The sequence below is a fragment of the Xiphophorus hellerii genome, chromosome 14 (genome assembly GCF_003331165.1).
Source record: "Xiphophorus hellerii strain 12219 chromosome 14, Xiphophorus_hellerii-4.1, whole genome shotgun sequence".
NCBI lineage: Eukaryota > Metazoa > Chordata > Actinopteri > Cyprinodontiformes > Poeciliidae > Xiphophorus > Xiphophorus hellerii.
The window spans coordinates 13,797,157-13,822,283 of record NC_045685.1 but is presented as its reverse complement, the minus strand read 5'-3'; the positions used below and the strand labels follow the sequence as shown (position 1 = coordinate 13,822,283).

Here is a 25,127-nt window from a genome sequence, read left to right as displayed (position 1 = left end):
TACGGTCAAAGTTATTGAAAGAACTAATGATTATATATATACATATACTTATATAAGTTTTTTCTACAAGCCTATAGCTCTCAGATGTTGCATCGCTGTCAGTCTCATTAGTTGTTTTCATTTTTTTCAGGAGTAATTCAAATTCAAAAATACTTTGGATTCCAAAAGAACGTTAAATACTTTTGCATGCATCCATATGTATTCAGAATCCTGAGTCAGTACTTCTAAGAACCATTTACAGCTGCACGTCTTTTAGCGTTTGTCTGTTCCAGCTTTAACTGTTACAGACTGAAATCTCTATTTTTTGCAAACAGCTCAAGCTCAGTCGGACTGAATGGTAAGCCTTTGTGGACATCAATTTTTAAGGCTCCTCAAATATTCTCAATTGTTTTTAAGACTTGGCTTTCACTAGGCCGCTTCAACCCATGAATATGCTTATCTTATCCATCATAGCTCACTGTATGAATAGGATTGTTGTCCTGCTGGAAAATGAACCTCCTCTCCTTCCAAAGGTCATCGGCAGAAATAGTTTTCTTCCTTCCACTCAGCTTTCTGGGAACATTTTTTTCTGTAAACACCAGATTTGTGTGCACAACTAACATTTAAAACAAAATCTTGCTGTTTTTATTGGTAAACAAATGCCATTTAATTGAAATAACTTGTATAAACGTTTTATATGACAATGAAGCATTTTTTTATAAACCAATATAAAGCCAAACTAAAAGTATATAAAAAGGAAATTAATTTAGGATCATGTTAAATTAATGGGTTTTATTAGTTACCTAAAACCAAAAGTAGTTTACATTTTTCAAAAACACGAAATATTTTTGAAAGACGGCAAGCTCAATACCCTGCTGAATATTTTTAGTGAAGGCCAATATAAAACAGACCACACTGGAGGCAGCTTTTAATATTTTATTGCTTTATCACTTAAATCACAGTGGTGGGACAACTAAACTAGGCTACTGTCGGTGTCAAGTAAATCTTCAGCGACGTCACTTTTACAAAATTCTCTAATGTGTTTAAGTCTGCTCTTATGCCGCTGACATAAGAAAGGTAAGCTGTTAAAAAGCGGCGATAAATCAGGTTAATCTTTGATAACTTTTGTGGTTCGTCGCACTCGCTCGTCCACGTCGGTATGTTTTCTTTCCACGTGGACGCGACGCGCGTCGCCGTGCCTAGCTCCTCTCGCGGAAGTGACGGCAAGGCGGCGATGGCGGCTCGCAGCTTCATTCCGGACTATCAGTGGACTACAAACTGATTTTAAGCCCACCGGCTGGACTTCGGGGGAACTTTTACTCAAGCGCCTCTCTTCGGATGCCGCACAGAGCGAAGCCGCGTCGTACCGGTGCATGTCAGCGAGCGGCTTCACGGCTTTTTAGCGGTATTTTTGTCCCCGATTTCAAGGTGGTCACCCCGTCGAGCTAGCGGTAGCTTCTCGGCTATCAGCTAACGGTGGTTTGCGCCGTGGTTCATACAGCAGCAGCAGGCGACGTGAGGCGGCTTCTTTCCCTTTCAACGCGGCTGTGTGTTCCTGCCACAATGCTGCGTACGTAAAGCTAGCCGTGCCACAAGTGTGAAGAAGAGCCCGGCCTCTTGTCAGTAGGAGCTGCTGGTTGAGGCGGATTTTTCCCTGCCTGAAAGCAGCACGTTAAAAGTCGCCTCTGTATTCACGAGAGCGACTTCGCCAAGCCGGCGTGCTTTAATATTCCTTTTGAGACTTGAAGCAGACCCGCTGTGGGGGTCGTTGGGAGCTCATGAACATGCTGAAAACCCGGCAGTGTCTACTCGGCATCCGCACTTTCCTCGGTGTCACGTCCAGAATATGGGGCTTCATCATGTACATCCTCAGGAAGCACCTCCGAACGGTGAGCACAGCTTTGAAAACGAGTGGGCTGCTGAGACTGTAGGTCTGAAAAACACCCATCTGCACTGAAACACTTCCTACTGGTCCACACATATTTACACCCTCAGGTGACTTGTTCTGTCTTATAGTCTAAAATCATTTTTTACCACATTATATTTATTTTATAAGGTGATTATCTTTTTGCACAGAGATCGCTTGGGGGTGTTTCTGAGCCATGGGTGAAGAGGTGTAAACATATTTTACAAGCTGGGAGTTATGCAAGATGTTACACAGGATGCCAAAGTGCACAAAGCCCATTTAACTGCATGCTGATTTACAGCTACACTTACCGCTCATTACGTACAGTAAAGAGGAAGCTTTTGATAGTAATTTCAAGCTTCTGTTTGCAATGCTTTAAAAAAAAAAAATCAAATAGGATTATTATGCAGCCTTACCTGTATGTTGGCTGCTCATTGCAGAGTCAATGTTTACAATAGACAGGGAGGGCTTAGATTTGCTGTTAAGAGTCACAAGTTAAGTGCAAAAGTGAAATAAACAAATCTCAATTTGGACATATGTGCTGCTGTTTTCAAAAGCGGAGAGAGTCTGTAAACAAGAAAACACTACAATGCCTCACAGTTACATAAAACGCAGTCTGATAAGTTATTCTAAATTATAGTCATGTTTATTTTGTTGCAAATTGTCCCTTTCAAGCTATGATTGTCATCAAATTTGATGTTCCTTTCAAACAACAGACTTTTGGTCAATTTTCCCCTAAAAAATGTTTCTGGTTATTTATCTGTAGCCTAGACACTGAAAATTCAGATATTTGACTCTATTAATAAATGCATCAAAAGGAAGAACGGCCACCGATTTTGATCTGTTAACGCATCATCCGGAAGCATGCACTTTGATTCATATTGTTGAGTTGATTAAAAATATCATATAAGACAAGGGGGAAATTCTTAGATGCATAAATGGGTCAAATGTTATTCATTCACTTCCAGTTTGATTTAAAACTACTACACCTGTCACTGATTCTGGAACATGTTTATATTAAATTTTTTTTTATCAGATGAAGTTCTTAAAGACAAAAGTGTTGGAATCTTTCAGCGGCAGGCCAGACCACAAAGAAAATCAGAAATCAGTATACGCAAGGAAACACAGATTGTAGCTTATCTAATGTTTACCTTCTTATTCTTGCTTTAAGTAATATTTTTATAAGTATATACTTGCAGTGAAAGGATGGCATGCTTCTCAAAGGAAAAACGGATATTGATATTGTTCAGGGGAAACCAACCTCATCGGTGTGTTTCTATTTCTCAGTTTAAGCAGCACAGCACCTAAATATACCTCAAAGTCTCTCAGATTTAGTCTCTTAAAATCCTCCAAACAGTAAGTTAACAGTTAAGGGATAGACGCAATAAAACGGTTTAAAAACTAAAAGAATAGCACAGCTTTTTATTGCAAATATGAGCCAATTCTTGTTAAAATAGTAATAAAAGCACCAACAACACGAAGCTAAGCAACCAAAATGCACAGCGAACCTTTCTTTGCCAATACATATTTTCTTTAACAATTCTTAATTTGACCTTTTCTATTTTTTTCTCTTTCTGTAATGTCAAGAGTTTTTAATCCAGAAGAGAATGAAGGAATTACCAGACTACACCCATTTATGTGTCAAAGCATAAACCCATTGTTAATGCTGAAAAAGTGCATTAAAGTAAATACTCTTGGTTAATGCAGTTATGGTCTGAAAATAGTGGAAGTTCTGAGTTAATGTGTTTTCCTTCATGAATAGGCAGAAAGAAATTCTGATTTTGGTTTTTATTTTAGTATTTGACACCCAATCAAGGGAAAATTGTCCAATTTCGATTTCTTCATTCATATATTTGTTTTTAACTTTTGATGCAACTCTTGTTAGATTATTTAAAAAGCTAATCAGGAATTTAGTAAAAGTATTAATGCTCACTTAGTCCAGCCACTAACTAAATGTCTAGGATCTACAGCAGCACCCGTTGAGAGAAAAGACGTTTATTTCCCTTGAAGGGTAACAGTAACATTTTTGCATCCATTTTTGCAATAAAATGATCTAAAATTATCAGGCAGTTGTTGCACATTAATCTATTAGTTAATCATAACACTGATTAGCTGATTGTTTTTTCATCTTGTCTTTGCATTATCTACTGATGTGCAAAGTCACAACCGCCTAGCGAGAACAAATGTTAGAGTTTAAGAAAGTTTCAGCTTTGCCTCCGATCTCGTCCAAAAATAAATAAACGTGACGTATGATATAATTTAAGCCACCTGCTCGGTAACTTAGATGTTACTCCCAGGTGTTGCCGAGACGTGAGAGGACGTCAGCTGGAGCAGGGAGCGTATCGAGCCCAACAAAGCCTGGAGGTGCGTCCTGCGTGTCATAATCATCCCGCTGCAGTTTATTGTGAAGCAGCAACACTTGCAGGGTGAGAGTGAGGAGTTGAGTCCATGCTCCAGCTGAACTGAGAGGGATTATGTCAGCACAGAGAGCGCACTGTTCTCCCCCTTCTGTTTCCTCTCATTTTAACTCACAGTTTAGCTCTGTTGTGTACAGCCTGCTGTCCAGAGGGAAACCGTCCGCATCCAGGACGCTTTAGGCAGTTAGTGTAGCACATTTGCCTGGATAATTTAAGTGAATTTAAAATGTTTAAAAACCTGTTTTTTTTGTTTGTTTTTTATTTTTTTTAACTCTTTCGATTTGTGAACGCGGACCTGATCTGAACATTTATAATCCAAGTCACACTAGTCCACTGTACCGTCAACAAATGACGAGATGGTTGTTTACTAGTCTTACTCACATCAGTGTTACATAACGGCTTCGATTATTATCCTGCAGGATTACAGGTGTGCTGCCAAATATGGCAGCAATTTCAAAAACAGTCGGCTAACCCTGGCAAAACTCTGAACTTGAAAGTAATTTGAATAAAGTAGTGTCCTTATAATTTGGATAATTACTTGATTATGCAAATTCACCATGTTTATTTCCTCTCATTTTCATTTAAATTAATTTAGATTATTTTTTTAAGATATCAAGTCGCTCTTGAAATGAAAGCAAATTGTTCATTTCTGGATGTCCCGATTAGTGTGTTTTTGTTTTGTTTATTAATTTGATTCTACCAGTTAAATAACACATCTTCCATGAGTATTGCATAATTTGCAGAAATATTGTGATTTTTCTCTCACTCAACAAAGACATTTGGGATCCTTCAGTATCTGTTTCCTTTGATAGTAATGGGATATGGGCTTAAAGTTTTATTATGATATTTTATGGTAACACTAAAAGTGTTAAGAACTATTTATTACTAATTATTTTTAGGTCACCATGTGGCAGTGACAGCGTGACAAATCCCCATAAAATGCTGCTTTTGAAAAACAACCATTTCTAATCCACGTCTTTAAGACACCTGTCATAAAAAGAAGTTTGATTTGTATCACTAAAATGCATTTGGTAGCTGCTTTTTATCACATTTTCAAATGAATATTTATTGAGACTTTTATTGAACAAACTGAAGAAAATGGTAACAATCCCAACAATACAAGGTTTCCCCCAGAAAACTTGCTAAGCCCGATGGTTGGGTCAGTCGTCCATCCAGCGGCCCGTCGTGTTTTTGAGTTAAAAAATGTTTAAAGTTGACAGGAAATTTGAAAATATCACTTGATAATTACGTGTTATTGAAATATTGGAATATGAATACCTGAACACCAACTATAAAATCTTAAAAAATGCAAACATTCTAAAAAGACTTGCATAAATAAGCAGCACTAAAGCCTGGTGGCCCGCCAGGCTTATAATACACTGGGGGACACCCTGCCGACAGTTTGAGTGTTTGTGAGGGTTTAAATTTCATTAATTGGAATAATCAACTTTTTTTTTCATACTAAGATTAATCACATCAAGATTACTTTTCCTTGTTAAAACAATGGCCCTGAGTCAATTATTACCAGAAGATGATTTGAGCAAAAGAATAACGTGGGCCATTATTTTAGAACGGTGACAATATGTAAAGTTTTTAGCTGTTTTTCTGTTGGTATGGGAATTCTCCTGGATCTGCAAGCTCCAGTTGGATTCTGCTAAAAGTGCAGAAAGATGTGGGTGAGGCTTCCCTGTGGCGCTCAGCAGCTGCAGGCTTCCCCCTCCTGAGTCAACTCTGCCAGGCAAACCCCCTCCACCCCCCTCCCATCCTCTGCTCCGGTACCAAGCTGCTCACTCAGTCACCCGGCAAGTCTTCTTCTCTGTGCGAGCCCCCATGCTCCGCTGACGCTCGCCGACAGCTGAGGGGATAAAAATAGCCGTGTGAGGAAAAGAGCAGAGCCCCCTGGTGCAGGAGTGGCGCTCTGAAGGATCCTCTCTGGAGCGGAGCAGCAAGGCCACATAGGGAGGACAGAACATGCTGAATTATTGTATTAAGTTTTATTATCCTGTGCTGTTCTGCAGCCTCTGTACAAAAACACTGGGGGTTCGTTAAGATAACTCCTTTTAAGAACAAAAAGGCCATTCCTTTTTAAAAATAGTTTTAAAAAGCTACTTTGCTGTAGCAGGCTTGTCTTCAGCTGCCTCCAGTTGGAGCTGGACTTGTTACTCATTCTAAAGAAGGGAAAAAAGGCTCCTTGTTGGGGTCTGTATTGATTTTAAAATTATTTTTTCTTACCTTTATATTTCCGAATGACCTTCTCTCTTAATTGATCAAGACTTATTGACGTGGTATGAACCCCACTGACTCTGAACAAAGAGTCCTGCTAAGGTCATAGTGGGTGATAAAAGTAATTTCTTCATTTGAGGTCCCAGTTTTTTTAAACTACTTCTGCTACTTTCTTTAGGAACTAGAGCTGCACAGTATATCAAATCACAATATCAGTTCATGCATGCAGTATACCAATAGCAAATAAATGTTTGGGTGCAATATTTGGTTGGATAATACAACTGTCATGTATTCATGCTCTGCATATCAGTAATGTTCTATATTTGGAAAGATGGATGCACTCTTAAGTACACTAAATAACTTAACCTGAGGAATAACACGAGCCATTATTTTAGATAATGGCTCATGTGCAATGTGGGTTAATTGTAATCGTCATCAATTTTTGGTATCAAAATTAACTCCATATATTGTACAGCTTTATCAGAGTCAAATCTCTTTTCTCTTTTAGCGTTGCGTGATATTTTCAGATAATTATTGTTGCGGCAAACATCCACCTGTCTGAGCTGGCCGTATATATTTCTGTAACTTTGTTTGAAGGGTCTGCATTGTGTATTTTCCGTTTGCGTAGTGCCATTTTAAGGCACAATCAAATAACTGTCGCCTTCAGTCATTAACACGCTGTAAGTATCAATCAAAACTCCAATGAAATTTGACTTCACAATTCAACGCCTTGAAATTGGGCCTCTGTTTCTTTAACAAGCTCCAGCTTCAGCAATACTCCTCCTTCATGCCATTTACAGCCGTTCTTAGACGTGGCGGAGTGAGAAGTAGTTCCCATGATGAGCTCAGCTGAAGCTCAGTCCAAAAATAGTGAAGCATTATTGTGATGAAGAGCAGGAGCTTCTTAAAGAGACAGAGGCCAATTTCAAGTGTCAAGTCACAAAGTCCGATTTCTTGCAAGTCATGTCTTATAGATCGTTTTTACAACAACTGAAGGTAACATAGTTACTTAATTGTGCTATAAAATGGTCTGGAAAACACATAATTTAATCCCTTTAAAGAATATTCACCTTTTCGAAGGGAGCCCCAACTATGTATATGAAGCTCTAACTTACATCTGTTTGTAATGGGCATCGCATTATCAAAATGTGCAGTGTTGCAATTGCAAATACTATTTGAATGCAATATTTGTTAGGATATGATATTCTAAGTGCTGTGCATCAAATGTCAGCATGCAGGTAGTTTATATATGGTCTGTTGGTTCAACTCTGAACTCACACCTCCTGTATATTTATAGTGGCCTAGATGGTAAAACTCAAAGGGGTGGGAACATTGTGAGAAAGCAAAAGTAAGGTCAGAGTAATGTAGGTCAATCATAATCATCATGGCAGCATTCAGCAATAGGTTTTTTTCATTTTCATATCCTGCAGCTCTAGCAGTAGTGTAATACCTGCTTCTGATGTCCTCTACAGTCCTCTATTGCCACTTGAATGGCTTTTGGTCTTTGGTAACGTTGAACAAGATGGCAGCATAAAGAGATGGCAGATCTTTGACCATTGCACAGTCCCTTCAGATCATCTAGACTCCTGGGTCATCTCACCCCACAGGCTTTCTAGAAGATTTCGTTATGTGAACTGAGATGACCAGGTCAAAAACAGTTTTTATGTTTGGCTTAAAGCTTTCGATCATTACCCTGTTAATGTGGCACCCCCCTTTCTGTCAGGGGCCGCCACATTTCCATCTAAAATGTTTCAGACTTCATTGAGTCATGGATTCTAACTAGGTTCCCCAGGCTTTAACTAGAGAAACAGTCCCCCAGCATCACAGATCCTTCACTATGCTTCAACTATGGACCACAAATTAGTCTGTTCAAGATTACTGACCAGAAGATCAATGGTCTGGCACAGTTTGCTTACAGTAGGGCTCCAATATAAAAGTCTGAGTCTTCTATTGATGCATTTATTATTTGTCTTAGTTACCTCATCACGCCTCACTGTTTTGTACATTCTGTGTTGTGTTTCTTGTTCCTGGTGTTCTGCTCTGCTGAGGTCTGACTGTCATTTGCCTGGTTCATTTTCAGATAATCCAGTATCAGACGGTGCGATACGACATTTTGCCCCTGTCGCCTATCTCCAGAAACAGACTCAGTGAGTACACGCTCGTCTTCTTTCATTAATCCCTCTCTCTCTGCTGAGAAGCCCTTCAGACTGCGGCATGTTTTGTGCTGCTGTTTTTGTCCGGACTGACAATCACTGTGGAAAGTTAGGAAGATAAACCAGTTTGTCAAGAAGGAAGTGATTGTGCAGAAAGAAGTTCAGCACACATGCACCACTTCCTCACCTCAAGCAATGTGATCAGCACTTTATTGTAGCTTGGAGTTTATTCCTCCATAGATATGCAATTTCTTCTTCTTCAGACGCTTTGAGGTATTTTCCTTCATGTTCACTGTTAGGTTTATTTTATTAACATTCACCATAGAAAGTAAAAGTGACTCTACCTTCTTAGCTCACCAAAGCTCAGAGGGACATAATGTTGAGCGACTAGAATAATTTTGTGCATAATCAGCATTCCTAAGAAAATGTCTTTCTGTTGCTCAGCTCCAAACGTACAGGCAGAGAAAACCTGAACTGCCTTTACAGTAGTAGTAGTCACATTTTATTTTAATTGGACAAAATCCTCTATCAGACTGTAAACCTGTTAATTACACTGAAGCGTGCTCAGCCACTTTAGGATAACCTGCTGCTGTTCCACCATGTTTGAGTTGAGGAAATGGAGAAGGGATGCAAATGGAAGAGGTGTAGGTGTGCTCTGGACGAGAGGCCTTTCAATCACACTGGACCAAGAGGAAGGACTGGGTTTCTGTTCAGCTTCTCTCTCACTGCTCTAACCCCAGCTGGAAATTCGGGTCCAGTCTGGACAGAGAAGCAGGGCTCATAAGGGTCTTTCAATCAGCAGGCAGCATTGTTCTGAATTTGTTTTTGTTTTGTTTTGTTTTTTTAATTAAGGAATAAATACCGCATAATTTCTAATTGCACATCATAAAACAAAAAAACCCAACATTTATTACAAAAACAGTTGCACACGCTTAATATTCTGAGCTTGTATGTTAAATACTTTGTGTTCCTCTGATGCGTGAATGACTGACTATGCAGTCTTCTATGACTGGGTCTTTTTTGACCTGGGTTACAATCGATGTGTTTCTTTTGCTACTTTTGTCATTTTGATTCAAAATAATGTTTTGTATAATACTTTCTACTGTGTTTTAGGTAACACAAGAATTATTTCATGTTTGAAATATTATCATTTTTCTCTTTTTTAAATGTTTTTAGAACAATTTGTAGAACATTTGTGACAATTTGTAGAACATTTTTCAAACAAAATAACAGCAATTTTACAACAGCAATGATGAAAGGTCAATAATGGGCAATGTCAACATCCATTATGTGTGTGTGGGCATGGGAGGGGTTGCGAAAGAGCACATTTCTTGAAACTAGCTAGCTAACCAAGCTAGCTAACATTACTGTCTGTATTCTATTATGCTATGTGTATCATGCATGTGAGTGTATGTCTGTGTGTCCATTTATTTATCCATCCATCCATCCATCCATCCATCCATCCATCCATCCACCTTCTGTTTTTCCGAGGTCAGGTCACACGGGTAGCAGCCTAAGTAGGGAGGCCCAGACTTCCCTTTCCCCAGCCACTTGTTTTAGCTTCTTCGGGGAATCGCCAGCCGCGAAACATAGTCCCAGCGTGTCCTGGGTCTTCCCCTGGGTCTCATCCCGGTGGGTCGTCTCACCAGATAGGCGTCTAGGAGACATCCTAACCAGATGCTCCTCTTGATGTGAAGGAGCAGAGGCTCTATTCTGATTCCCTCCTGGATATCTGAGCTTCTCATCCTATCTCTAAGGGAGAGCCCAGACACCCTACGGCAGGGGTGCCCAAAGTCGGTCCTCGAGGGCCGGCATCCTGCATGTTTTAGTTCTCTCCCTGGTGGTAGAAGCATGTCAATGTTCTTCTTAGGCCTGCTAAGGAGCCATCATTTGATACAGGTGCGTTAAGCTAGGGAAAGCACTAAAACATGCAGGATGCCGGCCCTCAAGGACCGACTTTGGGCACCACTGGCCTACGGGGAAAACTAATTCCTGCCGCTTGTATCCGTGACCTCGTTCTTTTGGACATGACCCAAAGCTCATGACCATAGACGAGGGTAGGAACTTAGATCGACCGGTAAATCAAGAGCTTTGCTTTTTGTCTCGGCTCTCTCTTCACCATGACAGACCGGTACAGCGCCCGCCTCACTGCAGACGCTGCGTCAATCCGCCTGTCGGTCTCCCGCTCCAGTTTTTCCTCATTCGTGAACAAGATCCCGAGATACTTAAATCCTCCACTTGGGGCAGGACATTCTCCCCAACCTGGAGAAGGCACTCTATTCTTTTCTGGCTCATTTATTTATGCATTTATTTATATAGATATGAGTTTTTATTTTATTTATTGAGATGATAAAAGAAAGAACCTTGAACACATTGATCAACAGGTTTTGCATGCCATTCAACACAGACTCTCTCTTTGGTTTTCTCATCCAGGGTGTTAGACACACTCCCACACACACAAACAAACAATACACATGCACAATAAAATATAGGCGGTAATGTTAGCTATTTGGTTAGATAACTAGTGTTGGCTAACTTTGAAGCAAATATGTTGATTTGTGTCTATAACACTGTCAGTATTCATGATTGACACACACACACATTTGTGAGGTAAAAAGTAAACATAATACTTATATGTAAAAGATCTTGCTGTGTAAAATATTATTATTCAAGGGTGACACTTGGGACTCAGTGTATATGGTTCACAAAAAAATGTTTTCCTGACGGTCACAGTTGGTAAGAAACAAAGATTCCCATTAAATTCCATAGGAAATGAATGCGGGTCATTTTTGACCCACTCACGGGAGAATAATATAAAACATGCTATTTCTTAAAATGTATAAAAGGTCAATTAAAAAATTTAATTGCATGATATCAGTAACATATTTTTTGAGGAATACCTGGAATATGAAGTGATGAAAATTTTTCATTACAAACATATTGCAAAAAGATGACCTCACCGGGTCAAAAAGGACCCACTTACGCATCAGAGGGTTAAAGACGAAATCTTTGGGTCAAAATACCGACAGAGCAACTAATGTAGAAATCAGGTCAGTGTTTAGGAAACATTGGAGTATTTAGAGCAATTTGCAAACCTGTTGCTTCACTGTAACATGTTGAAGATAAGCACAAGATAAAGGAAATAGCCAAACCACGTGACTACATTTTCTATTGAAAGAGGCCATTTATAAATGCTGAGCCTGAGAATTTCCTGAGGAGTTGTTTTCATAACAACATAGATAGACAAACTTCAATGGTTTTTGCAGTTAAATGTTTTTATTTTCTTTTTGTTGGCTCTATTTTTATGCACTGCTTTGTTTCTACATTTTCTAGCACCAATAATAAAGATAAGTATTAAGAGAACTTAGTTATCTTTAGTTGCTGTTGGATTATCTTGCACTAAACAGAAACATTTCCATCCTTTAACATGAGAGGATTTACTTGAATGGTAAGGATTATTTTCACTGGGGTCAAATTTCAGACAGTTCCTATAAAATAAATTTAACTTCAGCATCTTTTTTATTTTGACATTTCTTATCTTAGCTGATCGTGGTGTCCAGAAATGTTTAAGTTAGTATTCATGGCTTCTTGGTTCTTATGGTTGTAATTTTGATGTGACAAAATTCAAAGTAAGAGACAAAAGAGCATTTATGTTGACGTCAATCTTGAAATGTCAGGAAAGAAGAAAATCTCCAGTCCCCTAAACCTGCCCAAAGCTATAATAAGGTCATCTCCAAAGCTTACGGTGTAAAATTATGCTGCTGCAGTAAAAGATAAACTGGTTTTCCGTTTTTTTTGTCTGTTTTTTTAAACACATCTTGGCAGCTTATAAAATATGGAGACTCAAGATCAGCTCTCTACATGTGAGTTATGTGTGTGAATGAGATAAAGTAAAGGATCTCATAACTTTTTATTTCAAATAATATTAATTTAACTGCAGATGCAAAAATGTGTGCAATACTGCCCTAAAGTAGTGTTCATATTTTATGAATAATTATAGATATCATTAAATAATCAGAAAAAAGTTTTGTCTATGTTATGATGCTCTTTCTCTTCTTTTGCAGTTTTTTGTATTTATTGTAATTTGGTTATTTAAGAACGTAAAATCACAACCACTGTCAGAAATTTGACAATAAAGTTCCAATAAGTGACTGTAAAAGTGGAACAAACATGAAAACAATCTAAAATTGGTTTTATTGTTTTCCCAATGCTTTATTTCCAGTTCAGCATTAAAATTTCTAAGATTTCAAACTGTGACGTCATGTCTGTGTATAAGTATCACATCGATCCTTATTGTTCTATAAATCCTAGATGCTGTGAAGCGGAAGATCCTGGTTCTGGACCTGGACGAGACGCTGATCCACTCTCACCATGATGGCGTCTTGCGGCCCACAGTGAGACCTGGCACGCCGCCAGACTTTATCCTCAAAGTAATGGCCGAGTATCGCACAAATACACACGACTGGGTCTGAATCCTGTTTTCTCCGACTGACCTGCCTGTGTGTGTGTTTACTCCTCCGCCCAGGTCGTCATAGACAAGCATCCAGTCAGATTCTTTGTACATAAAAGGCCACATGTTGACTTCTTTTTAGAAGTGGTGAGTGTCCGTCAGCTTTACTGTAAGCTTAGCGGTAGAAACCCACAAACATGCTCTGCTCTGCTCGGGTTTCTTTCTGTTCCTCTTGAAGCTATAAGCTAATATTTGTTTTGCATGCATGCCCCTGATGACTCCAACTCGTCCGCTGATGTATGCCCTGAACGATGTGTGTACACAGGTGAGCCAGTGGTATGAGCTGGTGGTTTTCACAGCCAGCATGGAGATCTACGGCTCAGCAGTTGCAGACAAGCTGGACAACAATAGGAACATCCTGAAACGCAGATACTACAGACAGGTACTGCTCAGCGTTGTGTGTGTGTGTGTGTGTGTTAAATCAAACATTTGCGGCTCTTCACTCTTTCATTGTCTTTTTTTTCTCTCTCTCCCAGCATTGTACATTGGATCTAGGTAGTTATATTAAAGATCTGTCTGTAGTTCATGATGACCTGTCCAGTATTGTTATCCTGGATAACTCGCCTGGTGCTTATCGAAGCCATCCAGGTAAGGCTTACTATATAATGCGTGGAAAAATAAATTCAGATGGATTTCAAATGTTTATTTTTAGAGATCATATGTTTTGAAACATAGACATTTGCAGAAAGATGTCTCTGTTTTTAAACGTAGAGGTCATGCAAACATAACCTGATATCAAATAGTTGTAGATTAAAAGCATGAAAAGTGGATTATGAGTTTCCTTGGCCAGTTTTAACTCCATTATGTGCGTTATAAACTGAACAGTCACCAATCACAGCATATTGGCCCCTCTTCTGCCTCACAATAACACTACACAAGTTATAAATTATTTTAATCCTATTTTCATATGGTTTGGGTCTTTTGTTCCTAGTAGGTCTTATTAGGGCTGAAACAATCGATTTATTGGGATGAATTTATATATATTTTTTAAATAATCGTCATCTAATTTAGTAATTGATTAATCGATAACTAGAATTTGGACTTAAAAAGGTTATTTTCTGAAAGAACAACACAGTCAGAGCAGTAATTAAGCCAAAACTATATCAAAAATGTATAATTTTTTGCGATAAACATGGAAAACATTCTTTGCCTGTAAATATGCTCTACCCAGAACTCCTCGAGTCGCGTAGATTTAGCTTCAAATTCTGTAAGAGTAAAATAAAGTAAAAAATATCCTATTAAGCACCTTTTGCTAGTATTTGTTTAAGAGTCTAGTCTAAATATAAAACCAAAACTGTATGAAGATTAAGAAAAGTCAGGCAGAATATTGGTGAATATAGTCAAACGTGCTTGTTTTTCTTTAGCTGTAGATGCTTTCTTTGCTACAAATAATAAAGCAAACATGAAGAAAATGCTGCTATTGCATTTCAGGTAATAAAATATTTATTTTTTATTTAGAAAAGGAAATGAACTATTTATTTATTTTTGATATTTTAATGTGTTTCTAATATTTAAAAAAGGCCTAAGCAGTTAAAAATCTGCGGAATGTGCCAATTGTGTTTGTTTTTTTTTTTTATCCATCAACAGAATAACCGATAACTAAAATAATTTTTAGTTGCTGGTGCAGCAGAAGCCTCTGACTCTTGTCTCAGCCTCAGCCACTTGAGTTTCAAGAGGGGTTCTTAAAATATTCTTGCACAACCTTTTCAAGTGGTTTCTGTCTGGAGCCAAGGTCACAGTGTGGCTAAACCTCTCATCTCTTGGTCATCTCTTGTGTTTAGCTTTGCATCACAGGTCTTTCTGTGAAGCTTACTTAGCACCACCACTGGTCCACATACCACAGTTTGAGAACCACAAACCTGAACCTTTTAGCAGTGGCGCAGCGCCCGTCAGAGGCTGAAGAGAAGAAGGAAGCAGCCTGAACCAAAACCCAACAAAAGGAACAGCAGGGCACACGTTGGAAAAATAAGCAGAAGCAGAGCTGACTGGTTATTGTAGTGTCCTCTGACTTGGTGATGTTGCAAAGAAAACATCACCTGCTGTGTGATTAGGATGGGGTCTCCATGGTGATCTGAATTGAGCTCCCTCTTTGCTTTTCTGTAGCATTTTTCAAGGTTGAAACTTTGTAAATGGGCCTGTGTGAGATTCCGATGATATGATCAAAAATTTATGACAAGAATTTTATTAATACACACAGAAACAACAGATTATAAAACTATTATTAAGAATATAAAAGTAATATGATAACCTTGAGTATCTGTTCTTAATGTAATCATAGTTTTCCAGTACTTTTTGATCAGAACGTTAATATAAAGTAACATTCTTCAGATGTTGCCTTGTTAATTAGCTGAGCTGGTCGGCTGCTTTGTAAACATGTTGCTGGCAAAGGAGGTAGTGATTGAATCAATCATCATGTCACAAGACTATGATGTTTACATTAAAAAAAAAAACTTAATTAATTTAATGGCTAAACTATAAGCAGCAGGCTCGTTCAACATTCATATTTCGAAACTTAGAAAATTTGTACATCAAATCTTGTTTCTTTAAACAACTATGAAATTATCTCGATGAGTTAATCTACCGATGTTGTTGAAATCAGCTTTAGCAGATAACATATTATATATTAAGATTAATGCATAATTTAATATCAGTGCCACCGTTGGTTGAGTATGTCTAATTTGATTTGACAATGCCCTGGTCCTTTATAATTCAAGCAGATCTGTTTTTGTTTTAGCCTCAGACTACAGGTAGTAATGAATAATTTGAGATGGGTAGTTGAGGCATTTTTTAACACGCTTTACAAACCTCATATTCCGTTAATTGCATTTGTGCCTGACTGAGAACTCAGTGGTATGCCTGTTTGAAATGATAAATTGAAACATGTCCTGTCCTCTGTCTCGATTGACTGGCTGCTTTCTGCCCTACAGACAATGCAATACCCATTAAGTCCTGGTTCAGCGACCCTAGTGACACAGCACTTCTAAACTTGCTGCCTATGCTGGATGCACTAAGGTAACGGAGTTAACAAAGTTCACCTGAAAGCAGACATTTTGAACTTGTGACTTGGGGAACCATCCCATTTTAATCCAGGTAATACAGACAGTTGGTGTTTAAGACTGGGGGGAAAAAACGGAATGAGATATTTTCATACTGGTTTCATCAGGGGCCGAAGTTCAAACCACGAGGGTTAGGATGTAAAACAATATTGCAGTCTTCCTAAAATGACAGGAACGGCAAGGAGAGCATTATTCGAAGAAGCAGATGGTAATGCTGGTCAAATCTGTCCTTTTATTGAAAAATTGGACCAAAGATGATCATTATTGCCAGAAAGCGACAAGATGTTTATTTAAAACTTTACAACAAGCCAGAGAAGTGGGAAGATGGAGGTTTGTCTTAAAGATAGCAACCATAAAATATAGTCAGGTGCATTGGCAGGATTTAGATAGTAGCGAAGTCTTGTGGTGAAATAGCCCAGCTTTAAAATTGATGCCTTTCACCCACCATGACTAAGTTTGAGCTTTTTTGCAAATGAGAATGAGCAAAAAGTTTAGTCTCTCAAGGTGCAAAGCTGGAAGAGACAAACCTGCAGCTGTATTCAACCCAGTGAAAGGTAATTCTGCAAAGAATGGAAAGGGATGAAACCTTAGAACATTGGAAACTCTAGTTTCATAAATATTATTACCCATGTAAATTAAAAAAAAGATTTGATTGAGATGGAGGAAGAGGAGAGGTTGGAGTTGGGCTGAAGATAGTCGGGGTTAAGTCAAGATTATGTTTAGCACATTTCAGCAACAAGGCAGTTCAAAGTGCTATACATAATAAAAATATCATACAGTCAGCAATTATGAAACGAACATTAAATTCTGTCAAATGCCGTCATCAAGGAATCAAATATGCTGATCAGTGCTTGACTTACTACTAATCAAAGGTGCATTAGCATTCATAAACCCTTCAGCTAATATTTGTCGATATATAAACGAAGCAGAGTAATTTCCAAGTTAATGTTTTCTCTAAAAACATTTAAATCTCTCTAAGACATCTATTGTAATCTCTTGCCCATGTCACTCCCGTCTCTCTCTCTGTCGCAGGTTCACCGCTGACGTTCGTTCCGTCCTCAGTCGAAACCTCCACCAGCACCGGCTCTGGTGATTGGCCGAATGGGGAGGCGTGTTGCTTGTCAAGCAGCCTCTTCCTCTCCGCCGCCGGTTTCCATCCTGCCCTCTTTTCCCTCTCTGACGACCCACCAGCCCTCCCAGACGTATTCTGGAGGAGATGGGAGAGGCTGGGGTGAGCTCCTAACTCGGGATGAACAGTACGGGATCACCAGAACCCAAGAACTACTGGGGAGGGAGAGGGAACCGGCTGGGGTTTTTTTTTTTGTTTGTTTTGTTTTTTTGATTTTTTTTCCTCCTTAAATTTTTATTATTTTTTTTCTAAAACAAAATGGAGCCTCTCTGCCTTATAGCTCCTGATACTGACTGTACGAGTACGAAGGGGAGCTGTGTAAGTGAGTTGGAGCTTGTTAGTCCTTTTTAAACTTTTTTGAAAGCCACGTGGGGATAAAGAAGCGGATCAGCGAAGCGACAAAGACGATTCTACGTCATTATTTCTTCCTCTCCTCTACCGCCACCATCATTGCACTTCAGCAGCCGCCTCATCTAACCTTCTCGGTGCAGTTCAGGGGGTTGCATAGAAAAATAAACCTTTCATTGTTGCTTTTTCTTTAGACCAACATTGTCCACAGATATTGATTCATTTATTTCTAAGGTACTATTTTCGTCTGCCCAACAAGAATGGATTCACTGACATATTGTAATTTGCTGGAGTTTGCTTGACATAAAACATCCGCAGGCCTTTTATTCTTTTTATTCCTGGACAGATCTTTTCCTCCCACTTCCTGTCAGGATCATCGCTCTTTGCCCCCAAGCTCCTCATGGGACTCGGTGAAATAAGACTTAAACATTGTGAGAAAAACAAATGGCTTGTTAATGATATGTGGACTGCCGTGCCGCTTTTCCATATGATTGTTTTCTGCCACCATGATATATGATAAGAATCAATTCTCCATAAAAGACGTTTTGCTCTCTCATTTAATGCCATCCTGGATTTACCTAATAGGAAATTGCATTTAACACCTTTACTCCCCACCTTTTTTTTTTTTTTTTTTTGCAGATTATTTCTGTTTTACAACCTTCCCTGTTCTGTTTCCACCCCAGATTGTATGGGTTCAGCTGTAAGACCCTCCATCTTAAAAATGCCTTCTGAACAATGTCAGTTTCGTCAAAGCTCACAGCGGCTTCATATCGGCTCTGTCTCCATGTCTGTGTTACTAATAAAACACTCGTCAGTATCGACCTGCTACTTATGCAGCTTCATTCCTTTTCACAATAATACAGCATGATGGCTTCGTATTTTATTCCCAAGTAATTGCTTCCGCTCGTTGGGGGGGGGGGAGCTGGAATTCAGTTTGGATGATCTGCTGCCACCGTGTGGCCTGAACGGAGAACTACACTAGTGGTACTCAGACTCTTCTTTTCAGGATGGCTGAAGAAGGAACAAACTTGATCTTATTTTATGTGTTTTGAATTACAGGTATGAATGAAAACAAAATCAGCTTGCTAGTTGTGATCTAGAGTTACAAATTAAAGCACACAACGGTTATCGTTTTTGTTATTTCAAACTTTGGTTCCTAGAGTCGGGGCCTTCACCTGCAGCTCTCGCTCGCCGTGATCAAGTTACACTTCAGAAATTAGAATTTAACACCATTTTAAAAGAATATAATTTGATGGAGGTTTTCTTTTTTATTGTTTTTTTTTTTTTGTTTTAAAGCATGACAACGGCCCAAAACATATCAGCAATCCCAGAAAGACTGACTGAGGATGAAGAAATTTAGAGGAATTGGGTTCTAGACTTTCTTGCACCATAGTTTTAAACTGGATCCTGTGGTTTAGAACCCTCAGCCTCCTTCGCCCCCCAAGAACATCATTTTACAATAATTGTTACAAATTTGTTCACTAATTTTGTTCAAAAAAAAAGTCTCTTTACAAATGTTAGAAAGCTATGTGTCAAAAGATTTGCAAAGAGACTTTAAATTGAACTTACATAATTTTGTCCAGTGCCAAAATTTAAATAATGATTAAGTATAATATTAAATTATAAACTCTTCTTGATTTAAAGAAGAGTTACATTCATGAAGTGGTTTTTCTTATAGAGAAAATTCAAGTATACACACCCTCTTCCAGGGTGTTCAAATAAAACAAGATGCAAATATGTCAAGTTTTTCATTTAGGACAGTTTGGTACAACATTAGGACATAATTTAGACAACGATTGCTAGTAACCTGTGGACCTTAAATTGAATCAATAATTTATTTTAAAGAAGATCCTTTGGACTACAAATAATTGTGGCACCACTCTGTTTCTGACACTTTTGACTTAATGAAATATTTCATAGAAAAAAGGATATTCTCAAAGTAAATGTTGGATTTCATAATTTGTCATTATTCCACTGCAATAAAAGTTTTTTAGACTCTTTATGGTTTATCAAAATTAATTCACTTTTTTTTTGCCTGTGCCTAAAAAAGATGATCCCTGATTATTTATAAATTAATCTTTCACATTATTTTAAGGAACAAAATGACATCGATATATAAAATGTCTTAGTGTCATCCAGATATTTTAAGACCCAGAAGGTCCAAATGTATAACTACCACAATCAAATCATTGGCTGGAAAGAATAAAAAAAAGAAAAATATCCTTTATTATCCCACAGTGAGAAATTTCTGTGCAACAGCAGCAAAGTGACTATAGATATAATCAATAAAAAATAAAAAATACTGTACAATAAGGATAAAATTTCTACATACGCTGTAGTTATAAAAAAAAAAAAACTTCAGTCCAGAAGAGTATGCAACAGAGTTGGTTAATTAAAAATTATACATGTAATTCCAGTTTGAAGTAGATCAGTTGTATCACTTTCAGAACTTACTGTCAAACACATAGCGTACTTTTTAGGTCTCTAGTCTACCTCATTGTCAATAATGAGGTAATAATGCCTGTAACGCGGAAGTCACATGACCATGGGGAGTCATGGAGTCACTACGTTGCGCAATAGGCTGGCATTTGCTTTGGATATATTTTAGGAGGTTGGTCTTTAATAGTGGTAACCTGGTTATAGCTAAAATACTATCGTTATGAATTTCTAGTTTGTGAGAAATTCAAAATGTAATTCTGTAATCCCAGTAACAGTCTACTATTCTAAATGCATAATGGGGGACAAGAGGAGGGTTGTTTTAAATTAATGCTCGCCACACAATTTTATTTTATTCTTTTGTTAACGTGCACAGTCAAACAAGCTAGCAAGCCTAAAAATTACCAATCTGTCTCAGTGCTTTAAATAATTTTTTTTTATTGTACTACGACCTTAATCCGCAAATGTTATTTTTTTAGTGTGTTTGTTTAAGAACAATTGAATGAGGGCACAATCATTTAAATAATATTGCTTTCATCTAACAAGTCACAACGCATTTCATAAGTAAAAACCAAAAGTAAGACTGGATGTTTTTGAAATTTCATCTCTGCTGCTGCTGCTGGGCCTCGGTCATATGACAAGGACAGATACCTCCTCACGGCCCTGCCCAGCGTCCACATGCGCGGCTGTTCACAAAAATAAAATAGTTCCTTGGAAAACTATCCCGCGAGCATCTGATCCCACAAAATTACGTCCAGCATCAAAATACACTGTTTAACTTGACTAACTACTGATTGTATCTGCGAGGAAACGTGTTGAGTTACACCCTACGAACTAGACTCTTTGTCTACGTCATGTTGTTATTGTATCCCTCCGCCAGTGGCAAAAAAACAGCTGTGGTGAGCTAAAGCTAGTTAGCATTGAGTGTGTTTGTGTCAGCGGTTAGTGTCGTTGTCTGAACGGGAAAACCTAGTCAATTTTAAACCAGGAGTGACCGACTTGTTGTCTGTCAACTCTTCAAACGATGAAGTTTCAGTACAAAGAGGAGCATCCATTCGAGAAGAGGCGGTCCGAGGGCGAGAAAATAAGGAAGAAGTACCCGGACAGGGTCCCAGTAAGTGGCTAACATGCTAGCTCCGTTCGCTGACGGAAGACGCGGAGGGTTTTTTTTTTTTTTTTTTAGATACAGACATTTTATGTTCTGACTGTTCGAAAAACTCGAAATAAAAGCACTCAATGGACATACAAAGTAATTCAAACGTATTTGTTGACGTGGTTGTGTCCATTTTCAGCTGCCACGTTAGTAAACATGGTCGTTAGCTAAAGACGACAGAGGTTATCGCAGTTAACAGGCCGGGTAGTCAAGCTAGCTTCCTGTATTTCATCCTGACGTATATTAATTTAGAATTTTAGGTAACGTATCGCAGTGACTGTTTTCTTTAAATTGCTATGATTGCTATGTTTATTTTTAAGGGTAAACGTTGAAATGAACCAGATATGGGCGGGTTAAAAATAGTTACCCCTAAAGAAAAGACTGTTTGTTTTTCGCCGGATATTCATTAGATTGTATAGGCTGTGCTGTTTACCTCATCCCGACCGAACAGGACGGTCTGGATCAAAGCCTCATGTGACCATGGTTGTGTGATGAGCTTCACCTTTTCTCTTTCCGTCTAGTTTCACTGACTTTACCTTCGCATCCTTTATCAAGCAGCCGATCAATCATGGATGAGCGCAACAATTACACTGCATTTTTGGAAAGGCTACCACAGTATTTCATGTCGTGTTCTCTCGCCTTTGTTTGCAACATTTGATCAAATCTATAAAAAGCAAACACTTTATATCTGCTGTGTAGTTGCAGATACATTTCCAGTAGAATTGAGTTATAAAAATAGGTTGATGTTTGGATGGATATTAAAAAAAACCCCTGTTATTTTTAGATTTAAGAAGAAGACATTTGAATAAACTACACGTTTGTCTGATTGATACATGAGTTTCTATTAGATATATTAATAAACAAAAAAAAAAAAGATGGGCGGCAGACCACATTTTAAAAGGCAAATAATAATTATTTTTTGAATGAAACAGGACATTTAGGTGTAAAATGAGAAAACTGAGACTTTATTTTTCAGATATTGTCATGAAATGTTTAGTAAATGATCCCTGATAATCCGTCTCTTTTAGTGTTTTGAAGAGCTATCAGACTTGTAGTCGTCTCTTTATTCAGCCCAAAGGTCACGTTTGTTACTTGAGCGTATTACATTTTCAGCATTAAAAAATGCTGACAAAGTATTCTGCTTTGAATCATTTTTTTTTTTTTGTTACACAAATGTTGAAATAATCTTTAAAGTAAGTTGAAGTCTTAGAATCTTGCACAGGCAAACTTAGCATGAGCTTTATCTAACCTGTGGATTTTTGTTTAGCTGAAAACATTAACGTAATATTGTTTTTATTTACGACTACATGCGCTTATTTTCAGGTAAATCACTTGCAGCATTGTAGAACCAAAGCTTGAACAATTAGCCGCTTCCTTGCTAACAAACTGTATTCTGTGTATATTTATTCTTCCCGTTGCAAATTCTCAAAATGGCGTCTAACTTTAGCAAATAAAAAAACTATTTTTAAAAAGGACATCACAGCCAGTAGGGGAACCACTAATCAGGCAATTGGAGCATAAGCGGCAGCCGCAGTCTGATTTTCCTGATCGTAACAGCCACTCTAACCACATCACCATCACAACAAAAAGTAAACATTTTTGATTTAAAGCGTCTCCCAATCACTCTTCTGTACAGTCAAGTGATGAATCATTAAAGCTCTTAAGGATGAGTTGCTCTAAGCACTATTTTTAGGTGCAAAGGAGGAGAAGAAGAAAAAAAACTTTTGTGTGCGCTCTATTTCCAAACCAACCACCAGAATCAAAGCCTTTCAGAAACACGTTTCTCTCTGGCTGACTTACCTTAGCTACTGTCAACAAGCTTTATTTAGATCACTTCAGCCCTCACTCGGTCGCTCATTCGGTACTTCCTCAGATCCTTTTTTTTCTTCACAAATAAAAAAAAGGATAACAAGTACTTTGACTTGGTGAACACACTCCATTTAGTGGTGAAGCGATGGATTCATTGATTGAGAACATATTGAACATTGTTTTTATCTCTCCTTTGCTCCTCTAGGTCATTGTGGAAAAGGCTCCTAAAGCCAGAATAGGAGATCTGGATAAGAAGAAGTACCTTGTCCCCTCTGACTTGACAGGTAACCACTGCACTTAGTGGGCTAACCTATGCACATTAAGTTTGTGTTTTCAACAACTTTTTTTTTCTTTTTTTTTTGTCAACAGTGGGCCAGTTTTACTTCTTAATCCGGAAAAGAATCCACTTGCGAGCTGAGGATGCTCTCTTCTTCTTTGTAAACAATGTCATTCCACCCACCTCAGCCACCATGGGCCTGTTGTACCAGGCAAGAACTCTTAACTCGGTTTTGTGACTCGTTGTATTGTCCCGTTTAAATTAAATAAACTCTTAAATGTTTTTTGTTTTGTTTTTTCTTCAGGAGCATCACGAAGAGGACTTTTTCCTCTACATTGCCTACAGTGATGAGAGCGTGTACGGGAGCAGCCAAAGGGAAATCTGATCTCCTCCTGCCACTTTCCCATCTTTCTGAGACCTCCATCGTTCATTCATTTAAATATTAAATATTAAATCCAGCTCTGCAGCCTAGACATCCCAGAGTAAACATGTCAACTGCACTTTCGTCTCTACTATACGTCACTGCGCTCTCGGTGAATTCGTCTTTATTATTCTGCAGTCTGAATTGTATTTCCTCCACTCTTCAATAACTATTCTCATGATGTGGTCACTTGGCCAGTTATTTTCCTAGTGTCATAACTGATCATAGTTTAATGGAAGGGGGAAAAAAGTGGATCTAATCATCTTAGAATTAGGCTGTTGCTCCAACTAATGACAGTTGCTCCAAGGTTGAGAGGGGGGAAAGAAAGGCAGTAACTCTTGATTTTAAATCAGCTTCTACATATAATGAAAAGTAACTATTAGCTGCCCAGTTGTGTCGACCTGCTTGGTATAAAAATGTGCTTTGAGCAAAGGTTAGAAATGAAATCCTGATGGAGTGAAAGGATAACTGTTTTGCAGCAGTTGTTTTCCTAGCACAAGAGTCTGACGTGGCGAGTCTTTTCGTTCCCCGTCCATTAAAGTATGTAAGAGCACACAGCGTCCTGCCTGCATCTGATGTTAGGAGGATGATAGAATTCAGACTACACAGCCATCATCTGCTTCCAGTGGTATGAATATTCTGTTGACCGCTATAATGATTGTTAATGTTGTTCAGTTTAGTTGGCTTATTTTCTAAAGGTCTTGTAAAGCTGGGTGCAATCGTCTTCTTCTTTTTTTTAAGTTTCTCTTTTTTTTTTTTTTTTTAATGAAAACACAATTTGATCTCTGTATACAGCTACATTACTGGCTATTTCTCTCCATTCATTACCATACCTGATAAAAAATGTAATGAAAGTCTAGGTGTGGTTTATTGAATGTTACTCTTCGAACCCTGATTTAGATTTTTCTGTCACTGGTTCTGCTCAGGTAATGAGTCCCACTTTTGCTTTTTGAGTTTCACGATCAGTTTGGGGGAACAAATACTATCGGAACAGAATGATAGTAAATTCCACCATAAAGAAAGATAAGCATCTATATTTAAAGCTGCTCCTTTATATGAAAAACTGTATGCTCATAGTTCATTTGAACAACAAAGGTATTTTAACCACTTGTAATCATTTCCTGGGATAAATTCAACTTCAGATTCTTTTGACAGTTTGTAATGATGATGGAATTGGACCCAAGCACTGACATGAAAATGTTGATCGCTTAATGAATTTTAAAAACAGAAAATGCTTACAAAAACTGGAATAAATGACTAGGAACAACGAAGTAAATATGAAAATGCAAAATGTGGCTTCTTTGATCTGT

At 38.2% G+C, this 25,127-nt stretch overlaps 2 protein-coding genes across 2 annotated transcripts; both read left to right on the top strand.

Annotated features, from left to right (window-relative positions):
• Positions 1 to 1,171: 1,171 nt before the first annotated feature.
• Positions 1,172 to 18,549, top strand: ctdnep1a (CTD nuclear envelope phosphatase 1a). Its single transcript, XM_032582310.1, has 8 exons — positions 1,172 to 1,868; positions 8,606 to 8,672; positions 12,990 to 13,108; positions 13,204 to 13,275; positions 13,454 to 13,570; positions 13,665 to 13,776; positions 16,116 to 16,200; positions 17,277 to 18,549. Exons 1-8 carry the CDS (start codon positions 1,758 to 1,760, stop codon positions 17,335 to 17,337), a joined length of 744 nt encoding a protein of 247 aa, XP_032438201.1. The 5' UTR covers positions 1,172 to 1,757; the 3' UTR covers positions 17,338 to 18,549.
• Positions 18,550 to 21,044: 2,495 nt separating this feature from the next.
• On the top strand, positions 21,045 to 24,674 carry gabarapa (GABA(A) receptor-associated protein a). The gene is made up of 4 exons (XM_032582315.1): positions 21,045 to 21,271; positions 23,325 to 23,403; positions 23,489 to 23,607; positions 23,701 to 24,674. Exons 1-4 carry the CDS (start codon positions 21,182 to 21,184, stop codon positions 23,779 to 23,781), a joined length of 369 nt encoding a protein of 122 aa, XP_032438206.1. The 5' UTR covers positions 21,045 to 21,181; the 3' UTR covers positions 23,782 to 24,674.
• The last annotated feature ends 453 nt before the right edge of the window (positions 24,675 to 25,127 follow it).

Excerpts from the sequence above, each read along its gene's own strand:
- ctdnep1a (XM_032582310.1), top strand. The coding sequence starts at position 1,758 with ATGAACATGCTGAAAACCCGGCAGTGTCTACTCGGCATCCGCACTTTC. Across the intron at positions 13,109-13,203 it reads CGCCAGACTTTATCCTCAAA|GTCGTCATAGACAAGCATCC; the intron begins GTAATGGCCGAG and ends TCCTCCGCCCAG. Across the intron at positions 13,777-16,115 it reads TGCTTATCGAAGCCATCCAG|ACAATGCAATACCCATTAAG; the intron begins GTAAGGCTTACT and ends TCTGCCCTACAG.
- gabarapa (XM_032582315.1), top strand. The coding sequence starts at position 21,182 with ATGAAGTTTCAGTACAAAGAGGAGCATCCATTCGAGAAGAGGCGGTCC. Across the intron at positions 21,272-23,324 it reads AGTACCCGGACAGGGTCCCA|GTCATTGTGGAAAAGGCTCC; the intron begins GTAAGTGGCTAA and ends TTGCTCCTCTAG. Across the intron at positions 23,608-23,700 it reads CCATGGGCCTGTTGTACCAG|GAGCATCACGAAGAGGACTT; the intron begins GCAAGAACTCTT and ends TTTTTTCTTCAG.